General features: G+C 39.0%; 1 protein-coding gene across 2 annotated transcripts in view; it reads right to left on the bottom strand.

Moving 5' to 3' along the window:
- Positions 1-18945, bottom strand: part of DPP10 (dipeptidyl peptidase like 10) — a 503938-nt gene that overhangs the window by 15309 nt on the left and 469684 nt on the right. For both annotated transcript variants that reach the window (XM_061612954.1, XM_061612953.1), the window contains exons 20-21: positions 14880-15074; positions 12672-12726 (exon numbers count right to left, since the gene is read on the bottom strand). In XM_061612954.1, coding sequence (XP_061468938.1) covers positions 12672-12726; positions 14880-15074 — 250 coding nt within the window. The remainder of the gene's footprint in view (positions 1-12671; positions 12727-14879; positions 15075-18945) is intronic.

Below are 18945 nucleotides of genomic sequence, written 5' to 3'. Positions count from 1 at the left end.
TGATTGGTCAGGGGACATCAGATTCTGATTGGCTACAGGTTCCACGCAGCTGGAAGTTAACCATCAGTTGAGGAGAAGTCTGTTAAGCTTGTCAGTTCATGAGGGCAGTGTGAGGAATAAGACCAGAGAATATGGGAAAATTGAGGCCTGTAAATTAATACCCAATACATTGGTATTAATAAGATCCTCCGTGTACACTACAGTTCCAAAGCATCTATGTGAAAATGTCCAAGCTCTAAGTATCATAACATAAGCTCTAATGAGGACAGAGAACATTTTCAGGTGGTCTCAGATTGGTTGCAACTTGTTATCTTATTATGAGACAAACAGTTTCAAAATCATGAACTCCTGGTCTTGAGGTTTTCAGGCAGGACAACACTTGGCAAAACCACACATTTATGTAAAGGTAAGGGCCTCCATGGCGCAGAGTGGTAAGCGGCGGTAACGCAGCTGAAAGCTCTGCTCACGGCCGGAGTTCGATTCCAACGAAAGGAGGAAGTCGAATCTCTGGTAAAAGGGGTCGAGGTCCACTCAGTCTTCCATCCATCCGTGGTCGGTAAAATGAGTACCCGGCATACGCTGGGGGGTAAAGAAAGGCCGAGGAAGGAACTGGCAATCCCACCCCATATATACGGTCTGCCTAGTAAACGTCGCAATACGTCACCCTAAGAGTCGGAAACGACTCACACTATAAGTGCGGGGAAACCTTTTTTACCTTTACATTGGTAATAACTGTCTGATGAACCACAAGGGAGCTAGTGACTGAGTTGGTCTGAGAGGCTGCTCTGTGAAAAGATCATACCAGAGAAAAGTGACACAAGGTGCTAAACTCTTCAAGAAGCCAGGAAGACAACCAGAGAAGCTTTGGGATACAGATACAGTTGCCAGATCTCTGGTTCTTGCCTGGAGACTCTGGATTTTTGGGGTCCTCTCCAGGTCTCCAGGTGAGTCACCCCAATCTCCGGACTCTCAGCTTTCTTTTTTTTTTTTTTAAAAAAAAAAAATAAAGTTCCTAGGTGGTCTGATTCAAGAGATATACCAAAGCCTCAGCCGCTGCCTTTCTGCAAACTTCAGTTAAATGAGCTTGTAGTTGGCTGCTCTAACTGCGCTCTTTCAGGTTTGTAGCCAACACGTGAAGTCAGAGTTGTGATTGACAAGGGATTTGTTGACCTCCAGGCAATAGCTAGAACCCACTGCATGTTCAGAAAACTTTTGCCTTTTCTTTTTGTCAGAAAATCTCATAAATTGAGTAAGTTTATAGCTTTCAGCAAAAGTCCCTTTCTATCTGTGTGCAGGAGATCTAGAACAAAAGATCACAGCAGGATATTGGCAGGCAAGCACTGTAAACAATTTCAGTTATGATTACAATAAAAGTGTACATGTAGGGTTTTTTAATTACTTGAAAAAATAGCATATTATACATTTTATCTTTCAAATAATTTTGAACAGAAATGTGAAAAAGTGTACATACAGCTTATGATGCCATTATAATGTGTTATAATTTTCAAATTATGGTGAGTCAAACAAGTATACATTTTCCTGGGCTGTTGAAGAGGGCAGTTTATTTGTCTAATTCATAAGCTGTTTTGAAAACCTTCTCAATATGAAGCTTTAATCCTATACTCACTTTTCTGGGAGTAAAGCTACAGTGCTAATCCCACATACCTGGGAGTAAACCCCATTGAATTCAGCAGGACTTACTTTTGAGTAGACATGGCTAGGATTATGCTGTAAAACAGTGGGACTTTTGAGTGAACATAGCAAAGGATTGTGTTTGTGTTGTAAATCTTTCTCTCCCCCTCCAATTCTATTTTTAAGGTAATTAGGCAGGGCTTTTATTTTGTAGATATAGAGATATTTGCAGAGGATCCCTAGTCAAGCCTTACCAACAGCACAATTCTAACCGCATCTATTCAGAAGTAAGTCTTATTGAGTTCTATGGGGTTTAATTATATGAGAGTTAGTTATGGGGCTTCAGCGGCATACATATTTACTTCTGAGTGCTCCTAACATCTCCACAACACTAGGGTCCCTTCTTCCTAAAATTGCCTTTTAGTGACTGGCCTGGCCTGAGGATACTTAAACCTTTCTTGCCAGAAGCAAGTAGGCAAGATTAAATGTTCTCTACCAAGGTCCCTAAGCAAGTGAGAAGCTGGACCTGGGAACACCATCCAATCAGAGAAATGTTTTTGTCTGAATGGTATGATCCAAGCAACTGTGGTTGATACTTAAGGTATCATTCTTAATGACATCACTAGGGCCTGCCCCATGACATCACTGAAATCTCAGGGTTTGGGATGCTTCTGACCTGGCAACGCTAGATACACAGGCAGAATGACCTTGGTAGCTTGACTGGGTTGTGGGAGTAATTGGCTGGGATGGAAGCCTAGGGAAATTGACCTAAGGCAAAAGCTACTTACAAGCTAGCTACAGTGTCTCTTGGTTCTTTAGAAACCGTCAGCCAGCATCTTTAAAATCCCACATAAGTATCAACATTCCCTTATGTAAATAATATCCCTTTAATAAACATACAACCTTAGTTTAAGGTTTATTCTGTCTCTCAGTGTTGATCACCATCTCACACCTAAAGTCTCTTGTTCATGCTACTAGGGGGTGTTGAAAGTATTCTAAATGAACTTTTTTCCAGATGGAAGTAAACCCCAATATGAGGCAATAGAGACTAGACTGACGTTTTAATGGTTTTGGATTAGGGATGCATGAAGAATTCAATTTTGGTGAATTGTGAAGTAAATTGACCTGATCTATACTTCTCAAACTACTGTGAAAATCAGAACATAATTATTCTTTGGATTTTACCCTTTTCTGAATTTTGTGATATAGTTCTTGATATTAAATGCATTAACAATGCTTTTTTAAAATAATAAAATACATTTAGAAATGTGTATATTGAGATAAAATACATGGTTAAAATAGTATTTTGTGATAAAGTATATCTTATTTAAATACACATGTTTGATTTTCATGGTGATAAAAACTGTAGATTAATGTGGAAATAGGAATGAATTGATTTATTAATGAATACATACAAAATAGACTGATTTGCCCATCTGCAGTCTTGACTCACCTCATATACGGCCAGACTTTATGAAAGGAGGCAGTTTCCATTTCAAGATCCCACCTCTTCTAAGTTTTGCACTGTCCTTAATTTTAGCCATATTTATACATGATTTATGGTCACTTGAAATAATGAATCGTATCTACATGCAAAATGAAAGAAGAAATATGGAAGGGAAGAAACAAAGACTAAAAGACATGGTGCACCTGAGAGAAAAAATATCAGAACAATTTTCCACACACTATGTGTAGCATGACGCTGGTTATTCTTAACTCCTGAAATCATCCAAGGTTCTGACAGTACTGCAGCTTGCAAAACATGCATTGGATCCTCATCATTGCTCTTGGACCCTGGATGATTCTTTGTATACAGAAAACCAAACACAGCAAGAGAGGACACAGGAAAGTGAGTGGACAGAATGTAGGCATACAGGAAGAATTAGAGAGGTGATAAAGAAAAGGAAGAGTGAAAGATAGGGGTAAGGAAACGCAGGATGGTAACTGCAAGCTGGACAAGGTTAAGGCTAACACTCCTCCATAATTACCTACTCAAGTCTCTCACCTTGTTTGAAGCTCTATTTTATAGTGTACAACAATTGCTAAATATCCCATATATTTTCTAATAAAGATTAGTAGTAAACAGTGGGGGGGGGAGGAATCCAACAGCATGCTAATTATCGTCTACAGTCTCTACTGCTTATACAGTTCTATTTCTAACACACCTATATCCTCTTTCAAAATGTAATTTAATTCACTAATAGGCAAAAAAACCTTGTGGTTTAAGAATGTACCTATAGCCAACAGATATTTCTATCAAACCTTAAAAAGCAGGGAAATTGGGCAGCTATAGTGAATGCACTAGGGGAGCAGGAGACCTGACCTCCTCCCTGAGATATTGGACTGCCCTACACATTTATAAAAATGCAAACATCATTTGGGTTGGTCTTTCACAGTCCAATCCACTTCCTGTGTAGCTTGGAAGAATTTGGTAACATGTGCCTCTGACCATATGCTCACTATATGCTCACCATATGCTCAGAGGAACATGTTACCAAATTCTTCAAAGCTACACAGCTATACTAATCATGCTTAGGATAGGTGAAACTGACCTGGAGGAGGGGCAGGGAGGGGAGGAGGAGGGCAGGGGGAAGGAGGAGGGGAAGACATTGGATGGGTGGGCACTGGGCAGAGGGGAAGCTCCTTTCCTTTCCAAAAGGAAAACATTGTGAACTATATCATTCTTTTTCAGAGTTTCCCCCACCTTTGTATTTTACATCAGGCACATGTAGCCTTCCACCCAAATTTAAACCAAATCCCTGGCCACATACCAGACCTTTATTTCACCTTAGACAGTCATGGCTTCTCCCAAAGAATCCTGGGAAGTGTAATTTCTGAAGGGTGCTGAGAGTTGCTAGGAGATGCCCTGTTCTCCTCACAGACCTTCAATCAGAGTGGCTGACTGTTAAACCAGTCTGGCCACTGGAGCTCTGTCAGGGGAAAAGGTGTCTCCTCTTGGCACCCTTCACAAACTACACTTCCCAGGATTCTGTGGGGGAAGCCAAGACTGTAAAGTGAAATAAAGGTCTAGTGTGCGTGTGGCCCCCTGATTAGGCAAGCCAAGCAACTGTGAGTCTGGCTTTTAGAACACTGACAGTTGGTTATTACTGAGCATGCCTGGCCTTATCACTGAATTCAATGCTAAATTTCTTAAATTAATTAAAAATCAGCCAGGCATTTTTAAAACATTTAAACTGCACAAAATGTAAGTCAGAGTATGGGGCAAGGTCAGTAATAGGATTAGAGGTACTCTGTGAACATGGCTGATTTATAATAAATTTCAACAGATTATGAGAACTCTGACAGAAAAAACTCCAAATGGGGTTTCTCTCTCTCTCTTTTTACACTTTGAACTCTTGATTTATACAGCCACAAGAGTGGCTGTATACTATAGCCAGTGTAGATTTTTCACATTCCGCAATGTTAAATTGAAAATACCACCCACGCCACTCTAATGCTTCCCATAAGCTCATTTCAAAACAAACCTTACAAAACTTATAGTCTTGAACTCAGAAACACTTGCTTAACAACCCTTGTATATTTTTGTATGTTTTTTTACTTATGTGTAGTTTTTATTTGTAAGCCGCCCTGAGTTCCAGTTTTGGGAAAAGGGTGGGGTAAAAATAAAGAGTAATAATAATAAAATAATAATAATAATAACCCTCTAAATTTTCATGGTGATACACAAAACAGTCAGAGAGAATAGAGAGTACAAAGTCTAAAAAAAGAGGGGGGAAAACCCAGCCCCCTTTTGGACTTTTTTCTGTCAGAGTTCTCATAATCTGTTGAAATTCATTAAAAATCAGCCATGTTCAGAGTACCTGTAATCCTATTACTGACCTTGCCCCATACTCTGACCTTCATCTTCTGCAGTTTAAAAGTTAAAAAAATGCCTGGCTGATTTTTAATTAATTTAATAAATTTTGCCTTGAACTGAATGATAATGTTGGGCATGCTCAGTAAGAACCAACTGTCAATGTTCTAAAAGCCAGACTCACCGCTGCTTGGCTTGGCTAATCAGGGGCAAAGAATCCTGTGAAGTGTAATTTGTGAAGGGTGCCAAGAGGAGACTCCTATTCCACTGACAGAGCTCCAGTGGCCAGACTTGTTTAACAGTCAGCCACTCTGACTGAAGGTCTGTGAGGGGAACAGGGAATCTCCTAGCAACTCTCAGCACCCTTCAGTAACTACACTTCCCAGGATTCTTTGGGGTAATCCATGACTGTCTAAAGTGAAATAAAAGCCTGGTGTGGATGTTGCCAGGGACAGCTTTGCTTTAAATTTGGGTGGGAGGCTACATGTGCCTGCTGTAGAATAAAAAGGTAGGGGAAACGCTGAGAAGCAATGATACAGTTTGCAGTGTTTTCCTTTTGGAAAGGAAAGGGGCTTCTGCTTTGCCCAGTGCCCACCAACCCAATCTTCTCCCCTCTCCCGGGTCAGTGTTGGACTACAACCTGGGATACCAGGGTTCGAATCCCCACACAGCCATGAAGCTCACTGGATGACCTTGGGCCAGTCACTGCCTCTGAGCCTCAGAGGAAGGCAATGGTAAAACCACATCTGAATACAGTTTACCATGAAAACCCTATTCATAGGGTCGCCGTAAGTCAGCATCGACTTGAAGGCAGTCCATTTCCATTTTCAAACATAATTGCACAGAAATAAATTGCATTTAACTCAAAAAGTATGCAAATGATCAAACCCACCCTCCCTTCTCCTACCTCCTATCCCCTACCTCTTGCCCCTCCCCTCCCCTTCCTTTGCCCCTCTCTCCCCATCCCTTCCAATCCCCTCCTCCCCCTCTGCCCTCCTCCCCTCCCCTTCCTCCTCCGCTCTCCTTCCTCCTTCCCATGGTCAGCTTTACCTATCTTAAGCATGATTGCACGGGAGTAAATACCATTAAACTCTAGAAGCATGCAAATGATCAAACCTCCCCTCCCCTCCCTTTGCCCTCTCCAATCTGCTCCTTCCCCTTCCCCCTCCCTCTCCTCCTCCCCCATGGTCAGTTTTACATATCCTAACCATGATTGCATAGGAGTAAATCCCATTGAACTCAATAAGCATGCAAATGATCAAACCTGCCTTTCCCCTGCCTCCCCTCTCCTCTCCCTTCCTCCTCCCCTCTCCTCTTCCTCCTTCCCACAGGATCCCATTTCTTACCTCCCAGATTAAAAAGCAGGGAAATTCACTAATAGGCAAAAAACCTTGCGGTTTAAGAACATACCTATAGCCCACAGATATTTCTATCAAACTTTAAAAAGCAGGGAAATTGGGCAGCTAGAGTGAATGCACCAGAGGAGCAGGAGACCTGACCTCCCCTATGAGGTATTTGAACTGCCCTACAAATTTGTCAAAATGCAAACACAATTTGGGTTGGTCTTTCACAGTCCAATCCACTTCCTGTGTAGCTTGGAAGAATTTGATAACGTGCCTCTGAGCATACAGTGAGTGGTGGCAAGATCTGTAATCAGCCCAAATAATAGAAACAAGATATGTGCTGTGCTGATCTTGCTTTAGCAGGGAGGAAGCAACATTATTAAGATAGCTGATATAGTTCAGATGGTCACTTTAAATATGTCTGATTTACTTTGCAATTTTAGTCAAGTTTCCTATAGGAAATAATTCTCCTTTGTTTCTATTTCTGTGAATATGTGAAGTACAGTAACACTGCAAAATTTACACTAAAAAAATCCTCAAAAAATAATTATGGAATAATGGCACATTATTCTGCAGAATAATCTCCAATGGACATCAGGAGTGTTTGCAAAGATAAAACAGTGGGAGGTGAAATATATTCTAGCAAAATTCTAGGTGTGCTCTCTATTTTTAATTGACTGTGCCCACCTTGCTTTAAATGAAGTGGTTTAAACATAGCAGGCTGAAAACATAAATTCTCTTTTTTCCAACAGCTAGAGTCATTGCTGAAGTAGCAACATATTGCAATCAGTCTGATTCTACATCAAACTGCAGATTCAGATTCAACTGTTAATGCACCCAAAATAGAAATAGAACATAATCTCCAATTTGAAGCACAAAAGGGTGTCTTCACTATCATATGACACTGACCAATAAAAAAACTTTGAAATTAATAAAAAATAAACTTGACACAGATTTCTAGGATGAATAATGAGGGAAATAAAATTGTCTAGATTAGATTCTCTGTAGAAACATTAGTAACACAGGAAAGAAGCAAAGTAAGAAGAACACCAACAAACATTCAAAAATATAATTCTCCATCGTTGGAGATGGCAGGTGTTGCCACCACTCACCATATGCTCAGAGGCACATGTTACCAAATTCTTCCAAGCTACACAGCAAGTGGATTGGACTGTGAAAGACCAACCCAAATTGTGTTTGCATTTTGACAAATTTGTAGGGCAGTCCAACATCTCAGAGAGGAGGTCAGGTCTCCTGCTCCCTTGGTGCATTCACTATAGCTGCCCAATTTCCCTCCTTTTTAAAGTTTGATAGAAATATCTACAGGCTATAGGTGTGTTCTTAAACCACAAGGTTTTTTTTGCCTATTAGTGAATTCTCTCTGACTGTTTTGTGTATCACCATGAAAATTTTAGCTTGTGTTTTTAAATTGCTTTTTAAAAATTTGTTTTTAAATTTGTATATTTGTTTTTAATATTTTTAGTTGTTGTAAACCGCCGAGGGAGCTTTGGCTATGGGGTGGTATACAAATGCAATAAATTGTTTATTTATTTATTTATTTAATTTGTATCCCGCCCTTCCTCCCAGCAGGAGCCCAGGACAGCAATAAATAAATAAATAAATAAATAAAATTTAAAGAGTTGTTAAGCACACCTTTCTGAGTTCAGGGCTATAAGTCTTGTAAGGTTTTGTTTTGAAATGAGCTTATGGGAAGCATCAGAATGGCATGGGGGTATTTTCAATTTAACATTGTGGAATGCAAAGAGTCCATGCTGACTATAGTTTGCAGCCGCTCTCATGGCTGTATAATTTAAAAATCCATGTATCATATAGTGGGTTGTGATTGTAAATGTATCTGATTTCAGTGGGATAAAATTTTTAAAATACAATTGTTTAATATTGTGGCCAGTCAAAATAATGAAGCATGTTCTCCATTGGTGCATGGAGAAGGGATGCATATTGAATATTACCTTTATCCATGAGAAGAAATAGGTTGAATTCGAGCCACGTTTATTAATGTAACATCAGTAGGTTTGCATGAATGGTGCAATAAGCCCACCCTGCCCATAGCAAGGGCATGGATGCTTGGAGCTCATCTTTTAGGAAGGCCTTCCTGCCCTATTCCCTCCTGATGCCCCACAACTCTGAGCAAGTGAGACAGGTGAGCCTCAAGAACTTTCCATAGCCGGGCTAAGGTGCCCACAAACCAGAGCAGCTGGCCTCTAGAAATGCCAGTCATCTTCAAATGTGCCTAAGGGTGCTCATCGGTTTACCCCTCTCCACATTAACATATCTCCCACCTTACTGCCAACAGTGTAATTAACCAGCCTATTTCACAACACCCACCTCTAAAACATTACTGCCCCCAGCCTCCAGTATGGAATAGGCAACAAAGCTAAGCCAAACAAAAACCTTGCCCAACTTGGCCAATCTGTGGACAGGCAAAAATCCCTACTAAACCTCAAAGTAACTGGAAATCCTGCACTGGAACCAAGACAGGATGGGTGGGTGCTGCAAAGCCAAAGAGACTGATGGGCAGAGCTCGGAAAAGTTACTTTTTTGAACTGCGCTGGCTGGGGCTGATGGGAGTTGCAGTTCAAAAAAGTAACTTTTCCGAGCTCTGCTGATGGGGACTGCCACGGGCTTATAACCCAGTGGTTATGCAGCCGACACTGACATGCATGCACATGTCTGTGCATCCGATCCCTCATCTCATCCTGGGCGAGCTGCAAACAGAACTACCAGAAGGAGTGACAGAGAACCTATTTCTGTTATACAGGTAAAATATAATTATGTGAAGTGGTGTGGCAAGAACTTGGTTGTGTTACATGTAAATGACCATATATTTGAAAATATATCTAAAATACCACCAATAAGGATGAAGGTAAATAACTTTCCTGGACCACTTAAGTAATGACTGATGAGTACTTCAGTTATAGTGTTTTATTTGATGCTGAATGCATGCCATCTCTAATACTCTCTCTATAATATGTGCTCACAAATTGCTACAGCATTCATTGTGAAATTTCCAACTTTAGTTGGGCACAAAGAGTATGTGTGTAATAGGGTTACTTTTTCTCTTGCATCCCAAAGAAGCAAACATCAGTTTCTGAAAACTACAACTCTTTTTGTTCGTGTGGTTGTTTTAAACACTGTTTGAGACAGAAATAATGAGAGTGAAAGCGAGATGGCCAAGAATCTATTTAACTTTTTGCTAAAGGTGAGACTATTTGACTGGGTCTTCTATTTAATGCCAGAGGCAACAGCATCCAACAGCTGACAGACTAACAAAGGATATCTTGAACAGATGGCACAAAAACCTATTGCACAATAGGCTGTGAATGAGTTTGCATGCAAAGTACATATTAAAAGGGCCACTATGAAATTAATAGCAAACCACGTTTTTTAAAAAAACTCTTCCAAAATTGTAAATGTGCATTTAAATATTGGAAAACTTGAATATAAATATATTAGAGAAGAACAGAAGAAAAACAAAGAAAATGAAACTTTTCAATTCATTTGAATTTTTTACATGATAGGGGAAATAAATCAGAATATGTTATATACTAAAGGCATGATCCAGTGAAACCTCATACTTTCAAGTGTCATTGATTTCAATAGGCAAATTGACTATGCACTTAAAAGTAATTGGACTTAAAAGTGATTATCTTTCAATAGACTTATCCATGTTATAAACCATAGACTTCTTTCAACAATTTGTTTTGTTTGTTCCTTTTCAGATTGCAGTAGCAGTTAATTCTGGCTGTCTTGAAGTTAGCACTCAGAATGGTGCCTACTTCACCTAAAATTGGCATATTAAAATAAAATAAGTCTATGCTGCCCTTCAGTGTAAATATTCATAAGGATCCTCCCAATAAAAGATAAAATGCCTAACAAAACCAAGATAGAAAATAAAATAAAATAAAAACCACCAGCAACAAAATAATTAGTTTTGAAAAGCTGGGAAAATGAAAAAGGCCTTTGCCAACAAAAAGATAGGGAGGCACCAGGTGAACCTCTTAGGGAAATAATTCCCAAAATTTCTGAGACACCTTGTCCCAGTCCCCACCTGCCTGACTAGATGGTGGGGCCATCTAGAGTAGGGCTCTGATGATAAAATCTAAACATCGGCTGGCAGAAGTGGAGGTAGGCATTCCTTCAGTTATCATGGTCTCAAGCTATGCATGACTTTAAAGCAGGGATGAGTAACCTGTGGCCTTCCAGCAGTTGTTGGACTCCAACTCCCATCAGCCCAGCCAGCACAGTTAACTGACAGGGATTATGGGAACTGTAGTCCAGTGTCATCTGTAGAGCCACAGGTCACTCATCCCTGCTTTAAAGGTAAGCACCAGCAATTAGAAGTTTGCTCAGAAACTTCTGTAAGCAATACAGAATTGCTTGAGAATCAGTCTGATATGTTTCAGCCTACTGGTCAAAAGCCTTGAGATTTTTTTGAACTAGGCGAGTTTTCCAAATAAGGCTCAAAAGCAGCCCCATTTAAGCAACCTTACCTGGAGGTTTACCAGAGCATAGATAACTCTGATCATCTATCACTATCCAGGGTGGACCTAGTGGAAGGCACTCTGATGCTACTTAGGCCTCCAGAGACAAATCTGGATCTAGGAACATCTCCAAACTATACACCTGATCCTTAGTGCAACCCTATCCAGAACATATTGAACTCCTCACTCTTACTTTTTAAAAAATTGTCACTACATTAGCAGCAGCAGTACTGGTGGCTTCTCTGCCTCCTCCTCTCTGTCTCATCCTACCTCATTTCACTCTGAGAAAGGGCTGGAGAGATGTCCTTCCTTAGAGCCAGGCATTCTAGACAAGGTGGCCTAGAGAATGCCTGCATCACTGCCACTGTTTTTTGCAATAGCAAGAAAAGTTTTTGAGTTTTCAAAGTAAGTTTGAAAAAAAGTTTTACATTGGAAAGTCAGAAACCTGTGGCAGCAGTGCAAGCATTCTCTTGGCCACATCTCCCAGAATAACTGGCTCTCAAGGACTCCCTTGATCCTTTCTCAGAGTGAGACATGGTGAGGCAGAAAGGAGAAAGTGAAGGAGGCAGTGGAGAGACTTCCTTTGCCAGTGGACAATATTGAGATGAGCATGGGCTGGGAGGCACCAATTTGCTATCTTCCTACCTGAGTCAATGATCTCATTCCACCTCATTATTGGGCTGGCCTGCACCTGCCAACAGTATCTCCACCTTGTCTGGCCTGAATTTCAGTTTATTGGCTGTCATCCAGTACAGTACTGATTCCAGGCACTGGCCCAGCACTTACAGTGCTTCACCTAACATAGGTATGAAAGAGCAACAGACCTGGGTATGATCACCATACTGATGGTACCTCACTCCAAATCCCCAGATGATGTCTTCCTAGCAGCTTCATGCATATTGTCAACATGAATGGGAGACAAAATGGAATCTTGCAGCAACCCTGATATAAAGGCCACCCCTTGAAAACGGCCCTCTCAAAAGAATTCTGAAGGACAGAGCTACCAGTCCCAACTCCAGAGAATCTTTGAAGAAGGATACTATGGCTGATGGTATCAAAGGCTGCAGAGATATTCAGGAGCAGAAACAGAGCAGATTCCCCCCCCCCAATCTTCCTCCTGGCATAGGTTTTTCATCATGGTTACCAAAGCAGTGTCTGTGCTAGTTCCAGACTTGAAACCAAATTTACATGGATCTGGATAAGAAGGATGAAATAACTGAAGGATGCCTGGAGGTGAATCTCTATCACCCATTCAAGTACCTTCACTTAGATGGGATATTGGAAATTTTTATAATAAACAAGAACAACAGAGGATTCAGAAACACACAACATGATGTTAATAAAGCAAGTTGCTATATCTCATTCATTTCAGAATGTTACCTTTCCAAATATGCTCAGCCTCTTAGAGTCAATGAATGGTTGCTTCAGCAAGTATCTGTAACAGAAAGTTAATTTTATATTACAAAAAATTATGTTTCATCAGTATTTCTTGCAGAAAGAACGCTCATATTCATGTCTACTGTACTGTAAATAGATAAAACCAGAATATTAAATAAAATATGTATTATTTTAAGTCTTGCAAATTTCTTCTTGATCCTATTAATAATGCCTACTGGAGCTTTATTGTAATAATCTTCAAAATTATGAATATTTCACCTAGGAATTTTATTTATTTATTTAGGAAATATATAAACCACTTGCTCAAAAATAATAATAATAAGCAATGTTCACATCAGAATAAAATATTAAGGTGATTTAGTGAACTTAGGACACAATTCCTATTGCCCTTGAATGGGATCCCAAGAACTTAGCGTTGGTGAAATTTATCTGATTGGACCAATTTAAACCATCCTACATGGTAAACTTTTTTGTTCATGGTTGTCCACTCTTTCAGGAAGGGTACAAAGTAGTTTTCAGACTGTAATTGCTATGTGGAGGTCATATAGTCAGGCTTCTTGTGTTTCCATACAAGCAAACAAACGAACAAAAGTTGCATATCCTTAACAAAATGCAGAAGTTCAGAAAAGAATTAAGTATAGATACTACATGAATATAAGAGTTTTAATATGTTAAACAATATGAGCAAACTTTAAATACTTATTACATAGGCACATCACCAGTTAATGAGATAAATACGTATTTTAAAAAGTGCTCCTTTGGTGTTTTGGCCAAATGCTTTGTGATAACCTGTCCTAAGTGGCCAAGTGCATAAAATCCAGGCTTTTAAATAAAAAATCCTTTCAAACCTGAGGCAATACATATCACAGTCTAATGTGGGATGCCACAAATCACCTTTACAGTCCAATTTATTTATTATTTGCTGGAATTGGACTGTAAAGGTGATTTGTGTCATCCTACATTAGACTATGATATATATTGTTTCCAATTTGAAATGCTTTAAAAATTTTATGCACTTGGCCACAAAGCAAAACAAGTTATTGCAACATGTCTGGCCAAAACACCAAAGGAACACTTTTTAAAATATGTATTTGTGTCATTAACTGGTGATATAAGTGCCTTTGGAATGTATTTAAAGTTTGTTGTTTGATACATTAAAATTCTTATATTCTCATGGTATCTATTAACTCTTCCCCCCCCTGAACTCTTGTGTTTCTATCACATGGAGCTATTATTTCATATGTAATACAGTAGATGGTAGATGCAGTGTTATAGCTTAGTTCTTCATGTTACATCATTTTATATGACAGGGATCAAAAGCTTGACCCTATCAGTGGACCAGATCCTAAACTCCACTCCACTCAACAAAATTGCCCACTTTGACAGGAGGGTGGCACTGCCCATTTGTCAATCACCAGACATTATCACTTGAATCTAAATGCACTCCTACTTCTTCCTTTCTTCTTTTTAGCTGCAGTTTCAAGTTTCAAGTCATAACTTAAACTTCCCCAGTCTGTATAAGATATGAAATATAATATAAATAACAACATAATTTCTCCCTCCATTAACACATTTGTATGTCTTAAACAGAATTATTCATTAAACTATTACACATTCATTAGGGATGTATAAATTTTAAAATAAAGCAGTTAAGACTGCAGTCCTATGCATGTCTACTCAGAAGTAAGCTCATTGTGCTCAAAAGAACTTACTTTCATAAAAGTGTGTATAGTATTAGCCTAAAGAACTTTGTCAAAAGACTGTAAGGGCAACAAATGACAAATCAGCTTTAGATGCAGGAGCTTATTATGCTGAAACAGCATAATCCTCTGCCTTGAAGTGGGACAAATCAAGCTGTATTCTTCATACCTGGGGTATCTTCTAACTGCCTGACACATTTTAACCTTTTATGCACAGCATCTGAAATACAATGACCATATGTGATGTTTAATTAGTCGAGAAAAATACCAGTTAGATACAGTACACTAGTCAGACTAGTCCTAGAAGACTCCTTTAACAGGCAATCCCAAAAGAATTCTTTTAATATCTGGATGTTGTTGAATTTTCTTGCTATCCAACAAATATCTTATAATGATCCAATATAGCAAAGATATAAAGCTCAATACATTTTCAATTTATTGTATCAAACTGAACTTAAACAAAACATAATAAATGCTTTCACATACGTACTCTACAGCTGCTATCTGGTCCTTCACTTCCACTGATCCTAAGGAATGGTGGACTTCTTGCAGAATCTTTAGACCTTGAAATCCACTCCCTCTTCCATCAAACTGAGCTACGATGACATTATCAGAGTTGACAAGCACAGAATCCCAGTCAATGTGAAACTTATCTGTAACCAACTGGCTGCCTGGAGCTTCATCGCTGTAAATACCAACATAACAGACACAAACGAATGCTATCGACAATGTGATGCATTTTGCAGTTCTTCAATATTTTATTTAACCTAGATGGCAGAGTTCACTAGGAGTTATGCAATCTAGTGAATTATTGTCATTTTAATCTATAACAGCACATTAACCATTACTGTTATCCCTTATGGGAACTGTAAGCAAAATAACTTCTTGAACTGTACAGAAATAAGCTGTTGAGATTAACACATTGTTTACCAGTCTCATAATCAAAAACCAAGAAACATACGAAGGTGCCTTATATGAGGTCAGACTATTTCTCCATTTTGCAAGAGCTCTCTAAGGTCCCATGGGAGATCTCTTCCATTGTGTCACCCGATGTGCTCTATCCAAGGCATGATAGAGTGGAAGATGTTGCATGGAATGCATGAATGCAGATGAAAAAGGGTAACAATGTCCAGGAAAAAGGCATGTTAATTTGAAGATGGATAAAAGGGTAAAATTTTATATACAATTACTTAGAGCCAAACTATTTTATTTACTGTAGTGTTTGAGGGAAGGGAAAGGGAAGGGAAATGTGTAGACAACCTACCTACATTTTGGCAAGTTCTATTTTCTTTTCCCAATCAGCACAACTTTGCAGGTGGCTGGTGGTGCAAGAGAGGGAGAAGTAAATATAGTGACTTGTAAGAATCAACTCAAACTTGCACACCCAGTCATCTGTGAATAATAATAACAACAACAACAATAACAGAAAATTCCTGCATGCTTCCCTCATCTACAGGGTAGCTAAATGTCTGATTTTTTATTTTTTTAAAAAAAAAATAACCTCTGGAAGATTAAGAAAATGCAGTTGAAGAAACTTTTTTCTGTTTCAAAGTTAGTAAAATACACAAATTACTGTAGTTTATTTTGTGGCTGGCAATACAAATATTCTAGGATGGAGTGAAACACTTCTACAGACTATTTTCTTTTAACATTGCTGCTATTCATATCTTTCAATGAAAATGAAGTGTCAGTTTTGAGAAATGTTTATTTTTCCCCATCCACACATATTATTCAACCAAGCAATCTAGAAAGAACATAAATATCTCAGTGAAAATTATATGCCAGTAGAATTAAAATAAATGTAAAATTATGGGAATTAGATTGTACACTATCTATGAGGACACTGTTTAGGATTCCTGAAGAGTGGAGGAGAAATCATCTTACAATGGAAGTCTAAAATTTAAGAGAGACAGAGGCACACAATAAAAATAATAATTCCCATGAATTATTGCTGTTTCTGGAAACTTGGAGATCATCTGTCAGTGTTGGTTCACCAATTTACAACAAGACAAGTACTGGTCTTCCATGATGTCATGGTGAATTATAGTAAATCCCAGTAGATCATAACCTTTTAACCCGCCTCCCAAGAATGATGCATTTTCTGTTTATGACTACAGTTTCAGAATATAAGCTTTGATAAAACTGTTGTTTATGTGAATTATAGGAACTTTAACTATCCCTTCCCCCCATTTTCATAATGTCTTGGTTTGTCATTACCTCTTTGTTTAACTTTTAAGATCCCTCGCACCTGAAGATATTGGACTTTGCATCTATTGCCAAATACTTGGCAAAGTGTGCCATCACTAGTCTAAAACAAAGATAAACACTGAACACTAGAAACTTCCAGTAGAGGTTACAATTAAGGAGACTGCATGTGTTCATCTCTTCTTTGTGTGTGAACTTTTTATCCATAGCATATTCATCACTTGATTATTTTACATTTAAAACAACAGACAAGATTTTTACTGTTACTCAATGTAATATCAAATGCTACACTTTTCCAAAGAGGCAGCTCACATATTCAGCAGCCATTCATCATGTGCTGAATTATAAAGGAATAAGGAGTCAAGTGAAGCACACATATGCATAAACTAGCTCTTATCTGAATTCACACAAAAAGGCAAGAAGTATGTTCTGTTCTAGGAAATGAAACAATCATTTTCATCCAATTGATGATGTATACTGTAGATTTCACATTCCAACTACCAAGGATACCCACATCCAGTTTTTTATGAGTCACTTCCTGACCCAGCAGTATGTCATTCATTTTTAGCAACACTCAAGTTTTCCTCTATTCCCTAATCCTTATGAAGTCTATGTTGTTTCTATTGCTGCATTAGCAGTACCGTGCAACAGTGCAGTCTATCCTATATTCATTCCTTGGTCTACAACAGGGATGGGGAACCTTTGACCCTCCAGATGTTGCTGAACCATATCTCCCATAAACCCCAGCCAGCATGGCCAGTAGTCAAGGCTGATGGGAGATGTAGTCCAACAGGATCTGAGGGGACAAAAGTTCCCCACCCCTGGTCTACAAAGTTGATATTTGTGCCTACAGATATTTATGATACATATCTTATGGATATGCAGCTCACAAGCAGGATGTATTCTGATTCAGAAACTCTGCTGAACCTGATATAACTTTTAAATAGACAGGAGATACTAATTACACGCCAAAATGATGGACCCTAGCAGGTAATTTGCATGTTTCATACAGGGCAACCAAGTCTGTTTCCGTGCCAAAACCAGGCCTGAAACTCGACTGAAATGGATCCAGATAATCGTTCTCATCCAAGAGTGTCTGGAGCTGGCCTGCCACCACTCGTTCAAGGACCTTGCCCAGGAATGGAACATTTGCTACCGGCCTATAATTATTACGATTTTCTGGGTCCAGGAAGGGTCTCTTCAGGAGTGGTCTCACTACAGCCTCTTTCAGGCAGCCAACCTCGTCTTGCAGAGAGGCATTAATCACTTCCCTGGCCCAGCTGGCTGTTTGATCCCTGCTAGCTTTTATTAGCCAAGAAGGGCAAGGATCCAGCACAGAAGTGTTTGCACGAACCTGTCCAATAATCTGTTTCATCCAATCAACATTGGATCTGAGATGTCACCGCATCCTCCAGCACCTTGCCCATGAACAGCAGATTAGAGACTGGCAGAAAATTATTCAACCCAGTGGAATCTAGAAAGGTCTTTTTAAATAAAGGTTTCACGAGAGTCACCTTAAGGCTAACTAGGAATTTCCCACTCCCTGTACCCCCTTGACCAGATTTCCCTGAGCTTATTTAAGAAGGCAGGAAGGGCAAGAATCAAACACACATTTGGTTGATCTCATGCTACCAATGATCTACTCCTACTTAGAGTAGACCCAATGAAATTAATGACCCTATGTTAGTCACATCTGTTAACTTCAGTGGGTGTACTCTGAGTAGGGCTAGCCTTGGATACCACCCAATAATTCCTTCACTTGGTTCCCAGAGAAAGCTTCCAAAGACAAGTGTAACTGCACACAACTCGTTCACTTTTATGTACATATATTTTTAGATGGCAGACATATAAAATGTTGTGCAATGGGAAAGACTGCATCTGCTGTAACTTTATACTGACCCATGTGGCTATGTCTTGTTCTTTTATTATCGCATGATTGCATATTAATCAAAGTTAAGAATATGCAGGCAGCAAACAGAATCAGCAGAAATCAATAAATATGAGTGAGTGCTATATCTAAAGTCAAATTGCAGCTGAATAGTTCTGCCTTCCTAGCAACCTGCTGCTATTTACATTTAATATTACATAGTCAGCATTATTCTATCCTGCTGTTCTATGCAGCAAAAATTCATTATCATTTTTAAATAATCAATAAAACAAAGTATAATCTTCTATATGAACCATGGTAGTCAATGGCAGAAATTATACCAGATCTGAATGATCCACCCAAAAATATAATAAAATCACAGTGAATACAACATTCTAAAATAATCACTGGCCATGCTGGCTGGGGCTAAGAAGAATTCAAGAAGGGTCACAGGTTTCCCAATGCTAGCATAAAGGAGGTAGAG

Source organism: Rhineura floridana, chromosome 2 (assembly GCF_030035675.1).
Source record: "Rhineura floridana isolate rRhiFlo1 chromosome 2, rRhiFlo1.hap2, whole genome shotgun sequence".
NCBI lineage: Eukaryota > Metazoa > Chordata > Lepidosauria > Squamata > Rhineuridae > Rhineura > Rhineura floridana.
The sequence above is the reverse complement of the archived record's forward strand: the minus strand, read 5'-3'. Positions and strand labels throughout refer to the sequence as shown.